The sequence below is a fragment of the Acinonyx jubatus genome, chromosome C1 (genome assembly GCF_027475565.1).
Source record: "Acinonyx jubatus isolate Ajub_Pintada_27869175 chromosome C1, VMU_Ajub_asm_v1.0, whole genome shotgun sequence".
Taxonomy (NCBI): domain Eukaryota; kingdom Metazoa; phylum Chordata; class Mammalia; order Carnivora; family Felidae; genus Acinonyx; species Acinonyx jubatus.
The window spans coordinates 41,028,940-41,048,140 of record NC_069381.1 but is presented as its reverse complement, the minus strand read 5'-3'; the positions used below and the strand labels follow the sequence as shown (position 1 = coordinate 41,048,140).

The window sequence follows — 19,201 nt, the reverse complement described above, 5'->3', positions numbered from 1 at the left end:
AAAGAGATCTACCTCGGGTGTTAGTTTAATAACAGTCTTTCCAGAAAATGCATTGCTAGTCTTTTTTATAGCTTGCTTTGTTTTTTCCTATCTTCCCTTTCCCCTGTAAGATTGAAGCACTGAAGTCATTCTCAAAGTCAGACCTAGTCAACTGGTTCAAGGCTCATAGAGGACCAGGAAGTAAAATGCTCAGCGTTCATGTGAGTATGGCTAACTAAAGCTGTAGCTCTATCCTTTTCAGAGCTGTCATTTAGTCCAGTTACCATTCACTGAGTTGGGGTTGGTATCAAAGGTTCTAACAGGGCTTTGCCCAAATCTGGTCAGCCTTTCTCACCTCAAATTTTTGGCTTCTTTTAGGTTGTTGGATTTGGGAAGTATGAGCTGGAAGAAGATGGTTCCCCTTCTGGTGAAGATTCAAACTCTTCTTGTGAAGTGATGCAGCTAACCTACCTGCCAACCTCTCCTTTGCTGGTAGAGTCTACCATCCCCATTACTGACATCAGGGCTTTCACATCAACACTTAACCTTCTCCCCTACCATAAAATAGTCAAATAAACTGCAGTCCTGTTGGCCTGAAGCATTGTGTATTTAAAAATGTGTTTGTATTTTATGAAGTTAGTTATACTGCTAGTAGTGCCATTGAAGTTTTGCACTGCCATCATAGAATTTGACTTATTCTCCTCCTACCCACCACATTATGACTAACAAACCAAGGGTTACTATAGCAGCTGGCAGAGAGAAAGTAGCAGGGTGCACCAAGTGTGACCAAAATGCTTGCAGGAGCAATATGAGAAGCCCTGGCATGTCCTGGTTCTCTCAGATGGAGGATCTAGGTCTGTAAGAGAACCTTGAGAGGCCCTATGTAACCGATGTCTTAGTGCCTAAATGCTAGGTGCTAATACCTGTGGTTTTTTGGTTTTTTTTTAATGTATTTTTAAATAAAGATAGTTCTGTAATGCCCTTCAGAATGAGCCATTTTGCTGCTGTAGCATTCTTTTGTTTCAGTGTGGGGTGGGGGGGATCTAATTATTCTTCCCAAACCCTCTAAAATAATAAAATATTTTTGTATAAAATGTTGGGAGCCCTATGTGTGCTGTATGAGAGTTCAATGAAGACTCTGGAGGATAGCATGGTGGGGGCTAAAACAAGGTATAAAGGAGGGGTGGAAAAAAAAGAATAGATCCTCTATTATTTCTGGAGAGTCCTTATGTAAATTAACTCTTAGATCCCAGGCTGCCAAACAATAAAAGAAACACATTAAAAAAAAACTGGAAAAATTACTTTATGAAGCCTTAAGAAGCACTGAGTATAATTAAATATAGTCCCGCATTAGATACAATTTAATAGTCCAATTCCTAATAATAGTCCAATTCCAAAACAAAAGTTGTTATAGGTGAGGCCATGAAATTTCCTAACACTTGATTTTAATACATTGCACTAATTTTCTAAAACAACTCAGGAATATTTACAGTAGTTGGAGCATTTATGAAAATTCTGGCATCAGGTATATATTTATATATGTGTGTATGTAATTATATATATATATATCCATCCCAGAATTATATGAACTAGGAAACAAATGTAGATCTTAACAGCCATACTGGTATGCAAGATTTAAGACTGGGATTTATAAATGCTTTTCAAAGCATGGGGTTTGGGGAAAAAAGCAGACATCTTGTTTTCAAAACCTGAAGTTTTTCTCAGGACTGAAGTCAAAACTGTAACTGCCACAGAAAAGGAAAAAACGGGAAGCTTTTCTTGCTTTAATTGTTCATCTGCATCAGAAAGTCCAGTATCCCTGAGATAGGAACCACTGCAATAAGAAGGGAGTGAATAGGTTCTCCCAAAGGAAGATTGTTGCTTAATTATGCCTATTGCCCTGGTCATCAGGTGTAAACATTGCATTTCCCAACCTAATGCTTTGCAGCACCAAGACGTTTCAGTAATGGTTCATCGTAAACCCAACATTCTCCATCTTCATGAAATAGCTGTAAAAGAAACGGAAAATTCAGTTACTCACTTGCTCTGTACTCCTAGAATTATACTTATTATTTTATATTTTCTTCCATTACACTAAAATGAGTTTCAGGCAGGGACCAAGGCTCATTTTGTTTATCGCCATGCTTATTTAAAAGTGGTCCTTCACTTCAGCATTCGTTGAAATGAATGAGTTATATACCTCAGGATACAGAGGGAATAGGAGCTGGGACCTTGGGGCAGGCAACCCAAACAAGCTTACCCTTGTCTCCCACTGAATTTCCTTCTCTTTCCTTTCCCGGGCTTCTGCTCTTTGTCTTTCTTCAAGTCTATGCTTGGCTTCAGTTGCTGCATCAATGTCTCTGATTTTTAAGTTGAAAGTGACATCCTTCCAAAGGCTAAAGAAAAGAAGTCAAGGTGCTAAGTACTTGAGAATGAAGGTCTAGAGCCTCACTAAATACAGCACAATGAAAGTATAAGTCAAATAACTTTGAGTATAGTTCACAGACAATCTCCTTAAAGTGGCAAAGAACAGAGAAATGGGCTTGGAAGATTGCACTGTTAGTGTCAAAGGAAGAAAATAAAGGATGGGCAGAAAGCTGGATATGGTAGAGACAACAGGAAAAAAGAACAGAACTGAAACCTGGGATTTTACTTCTGGCTTGACCTGTAGTTGCTATGCAACTTTAGGGGGTATGTTTACCTCTCCATGGGGCTTGAGTTACCTGTATTATAAACCAAAAGGGTTATTAGATCAGGGGAGAGAAGTTCCATTTCAGAAAAACTCCCCTGAACAATGAAATCTTGGAGAAACTGTGTGAATAGAGTAAGAGTCAAGATGTGAAACAGAGGCTTATCGGGGTAAGAGATGTGGCTTCTTCTCAGAGCCTGGAAGATGACAACTAAGTAAGACTAGTGTCAGTGTACAAATGAAGATGCCTAGGAACCAGAAAAGTGGCCATGACTAAGATCCCCCTATGGATTTCTATAGATTTCCACTTACTAATAGGACCAGGCCGTCCAGCCAAGCAGACTGTTAAGTCAGAGACCATAGTTGGGTGTTTAAGATCCTCTTCCTTCACTTAAGAAATACCCTAATATGCTAAACAAAGAACTTTAGTGCATGATTCCTTAAACCACTGAAAGATCTGGATTTTACTATGCAGATGGAAAAGGAAAAAATTAGGTTTGAAACCACTGGAATATTGAGTATCAACTAGATATCTGATGATATTAAGGAACCTTTTTTAAAAAATTTTTTTAGAGTGTGAGGGGAGGAGAGAGAGAGGATCTTAAGCAGGCTCCATGCTGAGCATGGAGACCAATGTGGGCTTGATTCCACAGCCCTTGGATCATGACCTGACCTGAGCCACCCAGGTGCCCCAGGAATTTTTTTAAAGCATGATCATGATATTGTGGCTAGTAGTTTTTAGGTCACTTTATTTATTTTGAGAGAGAGAGCATAAGCAGGGAAGGAAAAGAGAAAAAGAGAGAATCCCAAACAGGCTCTATGCTGTCAGTGCAGAGCCTGATACGGGGCAAAGAGAGAATCCCAAACAGGCTCTATGCTGTCAGTGCAGAGCCTGATACGGGGCTTGAACTTCCCAACCGTGAGATCACAAACTGAGCTGAAACCAAGAGCTGGACACTTAACCAACTGAGCCACCCAGGCACCCCTTTAAAGTCACTTTAGAGATACATACTGAAATACTTAGAGATGAACTTTAAGGAAAAAAAAAATTTTTTTTTTTGCAACAAAAAACCTGAGGGTGTTGTACACACCTCTACTGGAAACCTCACTGCCTTCTCGTATAAACCACAAGGTGATAAGCCAACGACACAGTGAATACTTACTATATCCTTACATCATTTATATACTACATGATTATCTCATTTAGTCCTCACATCAACTCTGAGGTAGTTCCCATTTCAGGAAAGAAGGCAAAGAGATGCTTAGCTTACCGTCATGGTTACACAGCTACTAAGTGGTGGAGCTCCATATGAACCCAGGTATTCAAAATTAGTCTGTGCTGTTACACTGTGCTACTGTGTCTCTAAAACCCAGCCCTGCCTATGCCTAGCCATTAGCAGGGGCACTGCCACAACAACTCTAGCAAAGTTCTCTTACCAGCGGGATTCATACTCATTCTGATCTTCTAACTTCCTCACTTTCTTCTTAATTATAGGCAACTTCTTGGTATCTATAAAAACTGCATTTTCCTAAAAAACAAGAGGTAGGTAGATACTTTATTGTTCAAACTGTTCTAGAAGGAAAAGTCAACTCTTCCCAGAAGTCCTGAACAGATTTAATAATCAAATCCCACATTGGAAGACAACATATAAACAGTTTCATATGCTACTATCAGCATAAAATAACATTAGTGTATCTTAAGTCTTGGTAGAAGCTCAACAGAGGTTTTCAATGTGGCTATGTGCTACATGCTCAGTATTAAATCTCTTAGGAAAGCTTGACCCATAAACAATGACTTCTAATGTTAAATGCTGAAGTGCTTTTTACATTTTTACATTTCAAATTCTCCAAGTCCAAAATCCAGTTCATTGGCTCCTCCTGTTAATCCCATTCCACCTTCCTCCCTACTTTAATTAGGTACTATTTGCAAGTTCCTTTAGGTCAAGGACTGTCTTAATCATATCTGCATTCCTGGTGCTAGCTAGGTAGTAAATACATTTCTTGTAAAAGAGTCAAGCTGTGTATACAAACAGACGAGTTAGTTTAGCACTTAATTTTATAAATATACCACACATTCTAATGATATAGCTAAACCCATTTACTGGGTTTGGCATACAGTATGCCAAGCATTTTTTTCACATATATTTTGAGTATTTTGAGTATATATGTGTATATATATGTGTGTGTGTGTGTGTGTGTGTGTGTGTGTGTGTGTGTGTGTGTATTTGAGAATTTTGAGAGGAGAGGAGAAAATAAAAATCACTGTACTGCTGGGGAAAAAGTAGGGGAAGGAAAAGGATTTCCCTGAAGAGTTGGCATCAGAGCTGGCCTCAGTGTTTAAATTTCCAGATGAAGGAAGGCTATAATTCAACGTAGCCTAAAACAAGTATAAAATACAGGTTCTTACCCCTGTTGCATATTTTGCATACATTACACCATTCCATTCCCCTTCAACTGAGCAAAAAGATTTCTTGTCATTTGGAGAACTAAATAGAAAAGGAAACATTTCTGTTAGTCTTAATTTAAAAATTACCAAAGAATCTGGTTGGTGTGGCCTTCTACACAGAGCAGAATATAGAAGAGCAACTGTGAAATAAGTCTCTGGTGAAAGCAGCTTAGTAAAATTGGATTTCCCTGAGCCAACTATAAGAACGAGGGCCCTAAACAAGATGCTAATGAACTGAAGATCCTATGAACAGTGGGCATGAGATGAGCAAGAGAGCCTTGTCCTAGAGGTACAGGGGCCACAGCAGATGATGGACAGTCCCTGTCCTCAAGCTGTTCACAGCCTAGTTATGGAGACCTCACCGTCGAGATTCTGGGTGGTAAGTGCTATGATGAGTTTATGTGAGCACTGGAGATCAAAGGCAAAAGTTGGAATGAAGGTCAGGGAAGGTCTCACTTAAGGATGTAACACTGGAGACCAGGCTTTTCATCCTTAGGAAGGATCCTGAAGTCCAAAGGTCAAATGGTTTGACCTCTTTTCTTGAGGAAAACCCCAACAGGCCTCTACTTGGACATGACAATAGTATGTATGGCAGGTATGAAATTTGGGAAGTTAAGCATCACAGCAAAGGACAGGTTAGAAAGGGTAAGGTATGAACATAGGAGGAGCTATAAAAGAGGTCAGAAAGAAAAAAATACACAGGGTAGAAGGATGCAAACTGCAATCACAGGACTGAAACAAGCTTCCACTATGATTTAGGGGCTTTGGGTGAAGAGGGACAAAGGGGAAAAGAAATGGACGAATCCCTTGTTTAGAAGCTCATTGTGCAGTCTTCTCAAAGTGTGTTGGGGACTCTTGGGGGTTCCCAAGACCCTCTTAGGTCAAAACTATTTTTATAATATTAAGACATTACTTGCCTTTTTCACTCTAATTTTCCCATAAGGGTACAGTGTTTCCCAGAGACATGCTATGTAGCAAGAGGCTGACAACAAGTAGTTAGGAGAACCCAGCTGTTTTCTATTGTATCAGAGGTTTACAAAATTCAAAAAATGTATAATGTCACTCTTCACAAATTTTTTAAAGAAAAGTTTTGGAAAAGTTTTTTCATAAAAATACTATTGTCATTTGTAAATGTATTTACAAGTATTTTTAAGTCTTATTTTTTTAAAAAGTATTTAAGGAAGAAAACGCACGCTCGAGCAGGGGAAGGGCAGAGAGGGAGAGAGAGAATCCCAAGCAGGCTTCACACTATCAGTGCCGAGCCCAATGCAGAGTTTGATCCCACGAACCAAACCATGAGATCGTGACCTGAGCCGAAATCAAGAGTCTGACACTTGACCAACTGAGCCACCCATGCACCCCCTTTAATTTCTAATGTGAGAGATATTAGTGGATATAATAGACATAGACAAAGCTCTTCGGGGCTCTTAATTATTTTTAAGTGTAAAAGCAGTCCAGAGACCAAAAACTTTGAGAGCCACCCAGCTGGTACAACCATTCATCATCTTGTGCTCAAATCCCTAATTTAGAGTCTACCAAGTACTCTTCTCAGCTCCCAACTTTGAGGGAAGTTTTCTATATACGGCTATGACTGGCAGAAGATTTTGCTGAGCCAGCATTTCCTGTTGGTGCTGGTTACCTCCAAAGAACACTGAGAAGCATCCATGCCTTTGTTCTGGACATCCAGTTTCCACCACCTGCCTATTTTGGAGGCACAGATGCATTACAGTGGTGACTTATGCTACTCTCTGAGCTCTGCCCATATTCTCTGACTGCAGTAATTTTTTGGATTTTACACTGATCCTTAGCAAACTTCATCTTGTATTTGTGGTGCTTCCTGCTCCAGATTTGGGTGGGTGGCTGGGGGGGTGCTGATTTTGTCATCCCAATCATCTATCTCCCTGGAAAACAGGTTAACCAGTCATGTATCTTCCGTCTGCAACACTGTTCCCAATAAGGCCTTTTAGGGAAGACAAAGTCCTGCAGATGTTCCTTTTCCAGGCAGCCTCTGTCTGTTACCCAGACAGCACAGTTGTCTTCATCTGACCCTAGATGGAAGCAAGCCAAGATGTGATGTTTTCTCCCAGCAAAGGCACAGAAAAAAGGACTGTGAGGTCTTGGAGACAATGCAGCAGGAATCACAGAGTCTACTGTACAGACTAGCCCATCATCCAATCTGGCAGTAATGAGTCAGAAATCTACGATTTGCATTAACTAGGCAATTTAAGAAGACTCCCCTCAGGTTTCTGGGAAGGAAATCCCACCAATGAATGAGCTGTGAGTGTTCTGAAATCCAGACTTTAGGTCTTCTTCTGATAATAGGATTTTAGGAAGAGACATGACATACAAGATGTGAAACAAGTTTACAAAGACAGAACCAGTCAAACCGTCAATTCCTAGTAAGTTATAGTTCAAGACAAAAAGAAAAGTATTTCAGCGAAGCACAAGAGCACTGAAGCAGGAAAACAAAATACCTACAAAATCTCAGCAGTAATTCTGTGCTTCTTGCCCCCATAGAAAGGCTTAGTGTGGAAGACGATATTTGCACTATAGCCAGTTTTGGAACAATTGATATTGCATTCTCCACCTAGTTCCACCCAGGGCACTGTGAGGATAGACCTGCAAAACCAAAAGTGCACGTAAGGCTGACAGTTTAGAGGAAAAAAAGGAGGAGTGTAGCTTAAGGAACAGCAGGGTCTGCTGCCAGCTGGTCAGAGGAAATGGGCATAGCTCTACTTGCCTTCCATAACCATTTGGGAATGTGAGAATGTAATGTTCGTCATAATCTAGACATGAGACACAGCCTGTGGAGAGAAGGGATAGAATCTCTGATGAGTAGGGTCAACTGGCCATAAAGATTTTGTCGTCTGGTTGATAGATACTCCAGAATACTCCATTCAATTTAGGGAAAATCAATCTCCCACCCCTGCTCTCATCCCCAATACGCATATTTATATGCAAATGATGAGATCCAGTCTGGCTTTCTGGTGCCATTTCCCCTCACTAGACAAGGGTCCAGCACATATCTGAATAAAATTCTATTCACAGTGCAGTCCACCCTAAGCCCACAGACTTACCCTGCCCTATGTTGTGCACCCCAATCGACATCCCAAGGAATTTTGATTTGGTCCAGATATGAGCATTGAATTGTATCTTCTTGTTAAAACACTCAGCATAAAAAGCTGAAACTGAATAGAAATTATTTGCAATTAGTGCACTACATAGCTATAGTCACCTCTCCAACACAACTTGGAGAAAGAACAAGCTCCACTGGGAAAATCCTTGTAGCCCTCAAAGAACAGCCTCAAATGAGGCCAGAAGGTATCTAACTGCCTTTTCTACCCTGTTTCTCCCAATGCAAGCACCATTCAGGGCCATATAAGAAGGAACTTTCCTGAATGATGACGCTGTAGCAATCCTGGAAGCTTAAAACTCTTCTGGTCAGTAAGCATGTCCTCGCCACAGCCCCAACCTGGGACCATCCAGTATTTCCAGTGTTAACACTGTGTTGAACAATTAAGACATTAAGGATGTGCATTCTCTCCACTATGTCAGGAATATACTGCGCAGAAACTACATCTCATTTTGTAAACTGTCAAAATTGCTGAAGTCTCTATAACATAGCTTGTTATGTGTAAGAGGACTTTAGAAGCACCAACAAGTTAGTTGCCTAAATCCCTGCTTTCTATACACAGTTTATCAGTGAATAGAATCTTTGGCATTTATACAAGGAACAGACAGGAGAAACTAATCCTCCTTACAAAGATACAGGCAGCCATAAAACTGGTATCTCAGCTGAGTGAGGTAAAGCTGAGTGACCTCAGCTATGAAGCTTCTCATGACCCTTTAGACAGAACAGTTCGACAGTGGATGGTACAGAAAAGCCCTGTAACTTACTGGGTGGATGATGGGAAACCTGCTCAGCCACGAATGTCACACAGTTTTTGGAAACCCAGGGAACTGGTCCTTCTGAAACTAGCTCCTGTAAGCAAATACAACATTTTCTTTTGATGCGGAAACAAATGACACTGTGGACAGTGTAACAATTGGAGTCTCTGCCTCCCAAGGTGGTTAACTGTTCTCTCCTCCACACACACCAAGCACCTTATACACACTTTTATTATGGCACTTAACTTCACTACTGGAATTACGGCTTTGTGTCAGTCTGCCTTGACTAGGTCTCCCTGAGACATCCTTGAAGGCAAGCATCATGTGCCTAACTCAGGGGCAGCATAGAACAGACAGCGGTCACTTATAAATGTCTGCCAAATGAGTAAGAACAGACAAATTACAATGCCTGTCTTCGGTAAGGACTACATGTAACAAATCACATGGAAAGGGAAAAATACGGAGATTTACGTTTACTCAGGCTATTATGTATCAGGCACTGTGGGCTAGGGCCTTTTTACATTTGCTTGAGTATTCCTTGTTGGTCATCTTCCTCAAACCAACCTCTAGATGTTGGGACCCTGGGGACTCAGGTCTGGGTTACTTACTCTTCTCTATGCTGTCTTCCTAGATCATTTCACCTCATTCCAGCGCTTTAAATGTCATCTACATATACTAAAATCTCTAAAAGACCCATTTTTCCCCTTAGACTCCAGATTCTTAAAATTCTAACTCCCTGATAATTCCACATACATGTGTAACTCATACTTTTTATTTCAAATTCGAGTTCTTGATTCTTTCTCCCCAAATATAATTTTTTTCCTTTTTTGTAAATGGCATCAACCAACTGCTGAAGCCCACATGCAGGGTTCATCTCTGTCCCCTTTTTTTTACTTCTCCAGTCCACCTATCAGTATTACCTCCACAATACAGCTTAAATCAACTGTGTCTCTCCTGGAATAATGCCAAAAATTCCTCGGTGGTCTCTTTCCTTCTATTTTTGCCCCTTTCCAATTTATTTTTAACAAAATCATTACAGCGATCTTTTCAAAATAAAAATACAATCCTGATAAGCCATAAAATTACCATTATGGCCCACAAGGCCTTCCATGACCTGATCTGTGAATCTCATTTCCTGCCACTTCTTCCCTGCTCACTGTATCTAGAGTATGTTGCTCCAACAGCACTGTTCTGTGAGTGCTGAGCATCTTCTGATTTCTGCCTTCACCATTGTTATCTGCCCCCAAATAAAATGAAATCTTGAATCAGTCTGCAACTTAAGATTATTAAAAATGTCAGTGTAGAACTCACTGCGTTCTCTTCAGTATCATTTGGTAATGTCCAGTGACACTGAAAGATTTCGCCCAAAATGGGGTTGTATGGCTTTTTGGCAACCGATCCTTTCCTTCCTGCATGAAAGGCTGAGAGGTACCATTTCACAACCTGAACCATTCGATCTCTGGCATCCTTCTGGTCACTAATGCTGCAAGGGAGAAAGACAAAATGTAATGTCCTGCTTTCTAGTAACAGAAAAGCTGATGCAGCACTCCTCAGCATGGTCCACCCTAAGCTAGGCTGAGAGGACCCAAGACAAAGAGTTACTTCTAAGTTTCTTTTTAAAACTGAGGTATAATATACATGATGAGACACACTAGTCTTAAGTGTTCGGTTTGATGAATTTGATAAATGGATATAGCTGACCTTTGAATGACATGGGTTTAAACTGTTTGGGTCTCCTTACACGTGGATTTTTTTCGATAAATACAGTAAAGTACTGTAAATGTGTTTTCCCTTATGACTTTAACAATGTTTTCTTTGCTTTAGCTTTCTTTATTGTAAGAATACATAATACATGTTATGTACAAAAATATGAGGTAATACTATTTATGTTATCAGCAAGGCTTCTGGTCAGCAGCAGGCTATTAAGTTTTGGGGGGAGTCAAAAGTACACACAGATTTTTGACTGTGTGGGGGATAAGCAACCCAAATCCCCATGTTATCCAAGGGCCAAGTGAATACCAATGTCAACCAGTGTGCCCAACCATCATGAAACCTCAAAGTGATTTATATCTGGCTTCAGTAAACCACAGTCCAAGGCCAAAGAATGTAGTCAGAGAAGATGGATTAGAACATCCTGCCATAAAGAAAAATTTCCTGCTACCACTGAAAAACAATGTGAACTCATCTCCTTGTAAATCAATGTCAACTTTAGAATACTTTCCCCTTTGTACATATATCTAATATTGCAATATTTAAAAAATGAGTCGGTCTGTAATCTGGACACTAGACTATAAGCTCCTCAAGGGCAGACATTGTGACTTTTTCTTTCTCCAGCTCATAACAAAGTCCTGGCAAATAAGAGGTGCTTTAGAATGGTTTGCTGAACTCAATTAACTGAATTTCGTCAGGATATAGTATAAACAGTGATTACCAATCCCTGGATCAAATAAGCTCATAGCCTTGGTTCTATAAACACTGCCTCTCAAGATTTTTTAGCATCTAACTTGGTTCCCTAACAACATCACCACCATATAACCTAAGCAAACAGACAGGTATCTAATAAAACAAAGTATTTAATGGCTTTCCCCAGAAATGTCTGAAAGGTAAAAAGGATAAAAGGAATCCACCTATCCTGTACAAACACAAAGCTACCAAGTAACATCTTAAAAATTGGAAACTACAGTGTTCAGGCAAATACCTCACAAACAGGTCCGGATGTGCAAAAAAGTCTGCATACATTTCTAACAGAGATCTTCTTTCAAGAATGAATGTTGGAAGAACTACCTGAAAAACATACACATTTGACCCTTGAGGATCAAATTCCACTACAGATAAACAGACTACTGTATTGATTAAAAAATTTTTTTAACCCAAAACCAAAAAAATCTCATTCCAATCATGGTAATACCCACCACGTACTGCCCAGCATGCTTCTGATACCTACTTTCCAAACTATTCTGATTCAGAAATGCTCATTAACCTGCCCGGCAGATGGGAAATGAAGAACAGATTTTCAATGTTCAGACGTCACTTCCTCTGTGCAACCTCCCTACTGCTCCCAAATCAGTATAACGATGACAAACTCTCAGCACCAACTCTCTGATGCTTTCTACCTGCTGGGGCACTACATATACTTTATGTTATTAAATTGTACAACAATCCTGTTATGAAAAAACTAATACCCCTATTTTACAGTCAAGAAAAATGAAACTCAGAGTAAGAAATTTTCACATTGCTCCGTACTGCTGTGGAATTCAAAACTGAGTCTGACATTGAGGGCTCTGTGCACTTTCTAATAATGCTGCTTCTCTGTTATTGTTAGTTGTATTAGGTAATGGATATACTTACAAACCTGTCTCCTCAAATAAATGATCTCCTAGAATGCAAGGACCACACTTACTTACACTTGCATTCATGGCTGCTATTACACAGTAAGAAATCTTTAAATGAGCATTAAAGGAATAAACAAAGAAGAGAATAAGGATGGGAATCAATGAACTCTTTCTACCAGGGACTGAGCCCATGAAGAAACGCTGAGGGGCTGGGAATATGGCAGAGGAGAAAGTAAATAGGAAACTGGAATATGGGAAGAAGGAATGAGGAATATTAGGAACAACCAATTAAAAAGAGAAGAATTTAATTAGGGAATGGAAGAACAGTTTTTGATATGTCTATCAAATTACAGTATTCATTATAGAGCACCACAGTAAGCAAAAATTCCCTTAAATTTAGTAATTACTGCATGTGAACTACATTCAAGGTTCTGTGTTAAAATCCTGTAGAAAAGGCAAAGGTAAGTTTGAGAGAATAATATCATATAAGAGATGTTCAAAGTGTCCTGGAAGTTTAGGAGAAGGAAAGATCATGTTCTGTTAGGCAACCAGAATGAGGGCAGAGCTGGGAAATGACTCACTGAGGTAGCACTACAGAAAAGCCTTAGAAAAGAATAAGACTGTAATAGAGGAGAAAACAGAAAAACAAGACATGGAGACAGGAAATAGTGTGTGACAGGGATTGACCAGTGGACCAGTGTGGTTGGGTATATTAAGAATACGAGAATGATGGAACACAGTTTAGAAACAACACTATGGCTCTAACATTTAGAATCTTTGTTATCAGACTCCAGAGTTTACATTTTAAAGTTTGTTTGAGAGAGGGAGAGCAAATCCCAGGCAGGTACCTCACTGTCAACACAAAACCTGATGAAGGGCTTGAACTCAGGAACTGTGAATCATGACCTGAGCTGAAGTTGGGACACTTAACCGACAAAGCCACCCAGATGCCCCAAGAGTTTACAGTTAAGTAAACATTCTCCTATGTATGTTTCTTTCCCATATATGCTCATGATCTAAAGATGGTTAGACTGGTAGGTAAGCTTATGTACTGACTTCGTACAACCAACTTCCTACCACTCTTGAAAAACAAATTACAAACTGCTAATTAAGAATGTTAAAGAACAAAACAGGGGTAAATACTTTTAATATATAAATAACTCTGACAAACCAACAAGAAAAAGATTACTACTGCTCAGAGAAAAATGGACAAAAGTACTGAACAGGTAATTCAAAAAGAAGAAATGGCCAAAACCCAACTTACATGTAATAAAAGAAAAAAGAAAAGATTTTTTTCTCCCTACTTAAATTTTCTTGATAACTCTCACTCAACAGCTCTTCTTCCATGTTTTTAGCAATATACTGATACATGCCATTATGTCAAGTCACTGGAACAGGGCTAGGTTGTCTTAGACCTGGGTTCAAGTACTTATTTTGCCACCCCTTAGGTATGAGGAGGCCCTGGAAAATTAACTCAACTTCCGTAAGTTTGTATAAAAGGAGGATAATTACATGCCCTGCTTCTACCTTAGAACTGTTTGGAAGATCAAGTGAGGTAAATGGGATGTGACTTTGTAGTATTTCTGAACACTACAAAGTACTTAGGAAAGAACTCTTTTTTTAGAAAGTATCTGAAGTGAGAAGATACATTTAAAAATAGAATGAGAAAAATTTAAGGCATTACTGTAATATTTTAGAATGCATAAAGGCATCAAGATTTCAGGATCTGTTGGCAATCATAGCCATTTGTTTGTGCCAATAACTAAAATAACTCATTATTAACATACTTGGTAAAAAATTAACAATTATTATCACATCTTTGATAATATAACAAGCTTATAGTAACTATGGACCAAATGTAGATTAACTGGCAGAGCAAATTATGTGAGGCAAGTATTACAAACTTGATTGTGGCAGACACTTTTGGTTGTCTATGCACATCCCTGCTTCATCCTTAGTAAGAGATTTCTGATTCAGCTCAAGATTCATGAGAATCTAGATTCATGAAAGTCACAGGGTCCTCCCAGATCTCAAGGGGTGAATGTGGATAAATCTGTACCTATCATTTAACCTCCCTTGCTAGGTACTGGTTTAGGTGTGGGCACAAGCATCACTCTGGCCAATAAGATTCAGTTGGAAGTCTGAGGGGCCACTACAGAAGAATGCCCTTCCCTAATAACAATAACAAATCCAGGAAAAGCAATTATTTTTCTGGCTCTTGACATTATTTGCCTAAGGATGTGATGACTGGAAGTGGGACAGCCATTTTGCAATTACAAAGAGACAAGCCTGAGTGTGAAAGTCAACATGCTAAGGATGGAGGAACAGAAGGAACCTAGGTTCTTTCTCAGACACAACTGACTGAATTAATCCCAGAACTATGCTACTTCTAGCCTTCTCATTATATGAGATAATAAATCTCATATTGTTCAAGATATCTTCTGGTTAGTCATCCATTACTGAAGACCAAGACAGACCAAGGTGGAAAATACAGAAAAGAAATATTTAGATGTCAACATCTAAAATTACACTATAACTTGCAAATTTGAAGTGACAATTCTGTCCCAGCAATTATGCAATCTAATGATCACCAAAAAAGTTCTGGGACAAACTTCTGCAAATATTCTCTTACCTGAAAATATTCTCATACCTGGCAAATATGCTGATTTCCACAAATTAATGCTATCCTTGTGTTTCTGTTCTCATTTAGATTTAAGGTAAAAGGTTTTATTATGGACACTTACTTGGAAAGTATTAAGGATTAGTTTTTTCCTCAATAACCCTCTAAATCCAAAACCAAAATGAAGCTGACTGCTGATGAAGACTATATATAGCCCTGGAGCTGATTTGGTCTTAACAAAAGTGAGAGTCCTAAATTTTATTAACTTTCTAAAGCCAGGTAAAATAATAATCTAACCAATATGAAAACTACTAGAGCTCAAGTCTTTAGGACAAAAGGCAGTAGTAGAAAGACTGCAGATTTTGAAGTCACAGACCAGATTAGAATCTTAGTTCTGCCACTTAATAGGACTCAGCCAAACTACTCAGCCTCTGTGGGTTTTAGTTTCCTCATCTATAAAATGTTAACAGTAACACCTTTGCAGAGCTGTGATGAGAATGAAGTGCAAGAATAAGGTTTCCAGGGGCACCTGGGTGCCTCAGTTGGTTAAGTGTCCGACTCTTGGTTTTGGCTCAGGTCATGATCTCACGGTTAGTGAGTTTGAACTCCACGTTGGGCTCCACGCTGGCAGTGCAGAGCCTCTTTGGGATTCTGTCCCTCCCACTCTCTGCCCATCCCCTACTCATGCGCTCTCTCCCTCAAAATAAACAAACATTTTAAAAAAATGTTTAAAAAAAAAAAAAAGAATATGGCTTCCAGTACAGTGGCAGGGATATACAAAAGGCACCCACATGCTAGTCTCCTAAATCAACAGGGCATTTCTGTTTAGAGCACCAAGTTTAAATTCAAATTAAAATGCAGACCATAGTAAGTGTATGGTTCAATATGTCATACAATTTCCCATTTACTACCTGTTCCAATCCTTAACAACAACCCTGTGAAGTGGCCACTGTATGTTCATCTTGCATGAGAAATGTAAAGATCACAGAGGAGGGGACCTGTGCAAACACATGGTTTCGTAATAGCAGAGGCAGGATGTAAACAAGGGTCTTCTAACCCCAATTTCAGAACTCTGCTCATTTGATTCTGTGCACACCACACTACTTTAGGTTTTATCCAAATAACTCATCAAGCCCAACACTATTCCTTGTTTGCCCCCAGTAAAAACCAAATCTTAATTCATACAATTCACATATACTATCTCTATGAATTCTAGCTTTACACATTTTATCCATTTATAAAACTTCTCAGTTTACTCATCTATGTAGATATTAAACCACAAAAGTATAAACAGAAGTTATGTCATTATGCTACATTTGCAGGCACACTCGCTGTACAATCACGAGAATCCACACATACACATTAAGACTTCTAGCAAACGCCAAATTTGATTCTTACCTTAGTAAGATCCATTCCAAGCCTAACCTGTGATAAGAGATGCATGATAACGCTCTTGTGCTCTTCCACGGACCCTGCCTCCCCTTCATCATCTCTATCATCATGTGAATCAAAGAGGTCTAAAACAAAACAGATCTGCTTAGACCAGTGTTAAACTGGGCCAATCTGTGATGCTACCAGTGTTACAAATCTTTCTTTCAGTTTTAAGAAAAAGTTAAATCCTCCAAGGCTACTTACCAGCATCACTTGTTCCATTGGACATGGAAGAATTAAGTGACTCTGTGGTATCAGGGCGCTTGAGACTATTTCCTGAGCTGCTGTGTGTCAAGACTGAGGCAGATCCAGAGGAACTAAAAAAACAGTAATCACATCCATAAGCTTTTAAGAAAGCAATTTAGAATCATAGTAAAATAACCTATAAAGCTACCTAAAACCAATAGAGGCAGATAGGTGACAGAAATAAGCTAGACTTACAGTTAGCTGGTCATACACACACACTTTCCAACTCTTTCTCTGTCACCCTCATGACTGTAAAGTGTGATGACTAGGTTTCTTATCTTGTACTTTTTGCATAGTGTGTGGTCAACCAAGCCATGCTGAAAAGTCATCAAAAATTAGTAAGATTTTTGCCTCTGCATCTAAGTTTAAAACTAGAGTTCACTTTCTTATCGTGTTACTTTGCATAGTTACCTATAATTCTCTGCAACAATTTTCAGAACCTCAAAACTTGCAAGTGTATTACTTAGTCTCAGAAAGATGCTTTGTCTATATTTTTGAGATCCTTTGATAAAAGCCCACGCTAGTACATAACACTCTTCCCAGTCCCTTAAAAACTGTATTTGAAATTAAAAAATAAAAAAGCATATTATTTTTTACAAGTAAATTGATGGTAACTGGAATTATGAGCTGGTTAACAGGGTCTAAGGAAAGCTTCCTCTATTATACTGTTATACCTGTGATTACAACTTACCCAGGATTAGTTGTATATTAATAAAATAATCAGGGCCTACAGTTTACTTATTAAATATAAAAAGAAAACCAAAATTTTTACACTGCAGATACTATTTATAAAATAGTACACACATAATCAGTCTTGTTACACATTTATAGCTGCAAAACACATTATATATTCTAATTTAAACATAGTTTGCCCTAATTACTTACCTTCAATTTTTTTTTTTATTTAATAAGCTTTCTAGTTTTCAGAAGCAGTTCTTCACAGCAAAACTGAGCAGAAAGTACAGAATTCCCATGTGCCCCTTTGCCCACACATGCACAACCTCCCTCCATACTACCAACATCCCACACCAGAGTGATACACTTGGAACAACTTATAAACCTACACTGGCACATCATTCTCTGACTCAAAATCCACCGTTTACATTAGGGTTCACTCCTGGTGATGTACTTTCTATGAATTTTGACAAATGGATGATGATAAGTATTCATCACTGTGTGCTGTAGAGAATAGTTTCACTACCCTAAAAATCCTATGTACTCTGCCTATATTAGAACATTAGAATATTAGAACAATCTAATATTAGAGTATTAGAACAATGTATATTCTAATTTAGACATAGTTTGTCCTGGTTACTTACCTCCTTTTGATCTACTTTTCAAAAATCCTTAGGTAACTAAATATTGCTTCTTTGATAATTTAGTAGTATACATCACAAGGTACTGTAACTAATGTCTACCTCACCAGTTTTGAGAGCCAATGGAAAATATGAGTAAAAGACCTAGGTAAGAGAAATCAAATTATCATTAAATAAAGGAGCTGCATGAAAATTATCTTCAAAATGTTTTGTGGCTCTTTGATACATCATTAAAATAGAGTCAATCTTTTAAATCAATTGATCAAAAAACCCCCAAATTCTTTAAAACATGTTACTTTATTTTAGGTGCAATTCCAAAGGTCAGATTTATGCTGGGCTTTTCTTTCTTACTCAGGTTAGAAACCAGGTCTGGGCCAAATGAAATGCTCAATAAAGCTCAAAATTTTTAAATGGTATAAATTCTCATTTATCCATTTCATAATTTACTTCAATCAGGACAAAGAATTTAAAGAATACAGTTAAAAAATAACAGCAATATTGACAAAAATCATATGCATACAGGAAACGTTTATCTGCAACAGGCTAACTTGTATAAATATCTAATGATAATATCATAGACTAAAGCAAATAATGTAAAGTACTGAATTGCATTATAGTAACAGAATCCAAAGTCTTCCTGAGTACCTAGGCACCTGCCAAATGCTGTGTTTATCTCCATAACAATCGAACCTCCATAACAATCCTACAAAGTAGACAGGATTATTCTCATCATGCATGGATGCTCAGCCCAGAGGTTCAGTGACTGACCTGAGGTCACACAGCTGGTAAGCAGTGGAGCTGTTTCAAATGCACATCTGGCTCCTAGCACAAGTTCTTTCCAACATGCACTTTAATCTAGTTTATAACTGTGTACAACCATACTGCTCGATAACGGAGTTTACACAGTAACTATCATTACTACAGTTCTTCAGAAAGTGAACAGTGAGAAGACTTTAGCTTTTAAGTTCTCTTCCTTCAGTGAGAGACAGAAAAACTGTTTAGACCTGAGTTAGAAAACAAATAGTAGTAGCTGATGACCAGCAAGTGTCACACACTCAATGCCTACACCAAGGTCAGGCAGAGAACATAAATACATGGACAGGGCTAGGTTACAAGGCAATATAAACCTGGGGCCAACACACTCAATTTGCAGGGATTTAAAGCCCCATTTAAAAAACAACACACCCCACCCCTCCAAAAAAAAAAAAAAAAAAAAGTCAACAAACACTTTGCTGGCCAAATAAAACATCTGTA

General features: G+C 38.7%; 2 protein-coding genes across 10 annotated transcripts in view; one reads left to right on the top strand and one right to left on the bottom strand.

The window, feature by feature from the left end:
- Positions 1-971, top strand: part of NRDC (nardilysin convertase) — a 105,077-nt gene extending 104,106 nt beyond the window's left edge. For both annotated transcript variants that reach the window (XM_027059209.2, XM_027059208.2), the window contains 2 exons: positions 111-200; positions 358-971. In XM_027059209.2, coding sequence (XP_026915010.1) covers positions 111-200; positions 358-555 — 288 coding nt within the window. In that variant the 3' untranslated portion in view covers positions 556-971. The remainder of the gene's footprint in view (positions 1-110; positions 201-357) is intronic.
- A 295-nt stretch (positions 972-1,266) lies between these two features.
- Positions 1,267-19,201, bottom strand: part of OSBPL9 (oxysterol binding protein like 9) — a 190,957-nt gene continuing 173,022 nt past the window's right edge. For all 8 annotated transcript variants that reach the window (XM_015070892.3, XM_015070901.3, XM_015070916.3 and 5 more), the window contains 12 exons: positions 16,590-16,702; positions 16,353-16,471; positions 11,701-11,786; positions 10,314-10,485; positions 9,012-9,096; positions 8,192-8,302; positions 7,855-7,918; positions 7,593-7,733; positions 5,076-5,154; positions 4,106-4,197; positions 2,240-2,375; positions 1,267-1,988 (listed from right to left, as the gene is read on the bottom strand). In XM_015070892.3, the coding sequence (XP_014926378.2) occupies positions 1,914-1,988; positions 2,240-2,375; positions 4,106-4,197; positions 5,076-5,154; positions 7,593-7,733; positions 7,855-7,918; positions 8,192-8,302; positions 9,012-9,096; positions 10,314-10,485; positions 11,701-11,786; positions 16,353-16,471; positions 16,590-16,702 (1,273 nt within the window). In that variant the 3' untranslated portion in view covers positions 1,267-1,913. The remainder of the gene's footprint in view (positions 1,989-2,239; positions 2,376-4,105; positions 4,198-5,075; positions 5,155-7,592; positions 7,734-7,854; positions 7,919-8,191; positions 8,303-9,011; positions 9,097-10,313; positions 10,486-11,700; positions 11,787-16,352; positions 16,472-16,589; positions 16,703-19,201) is intronic.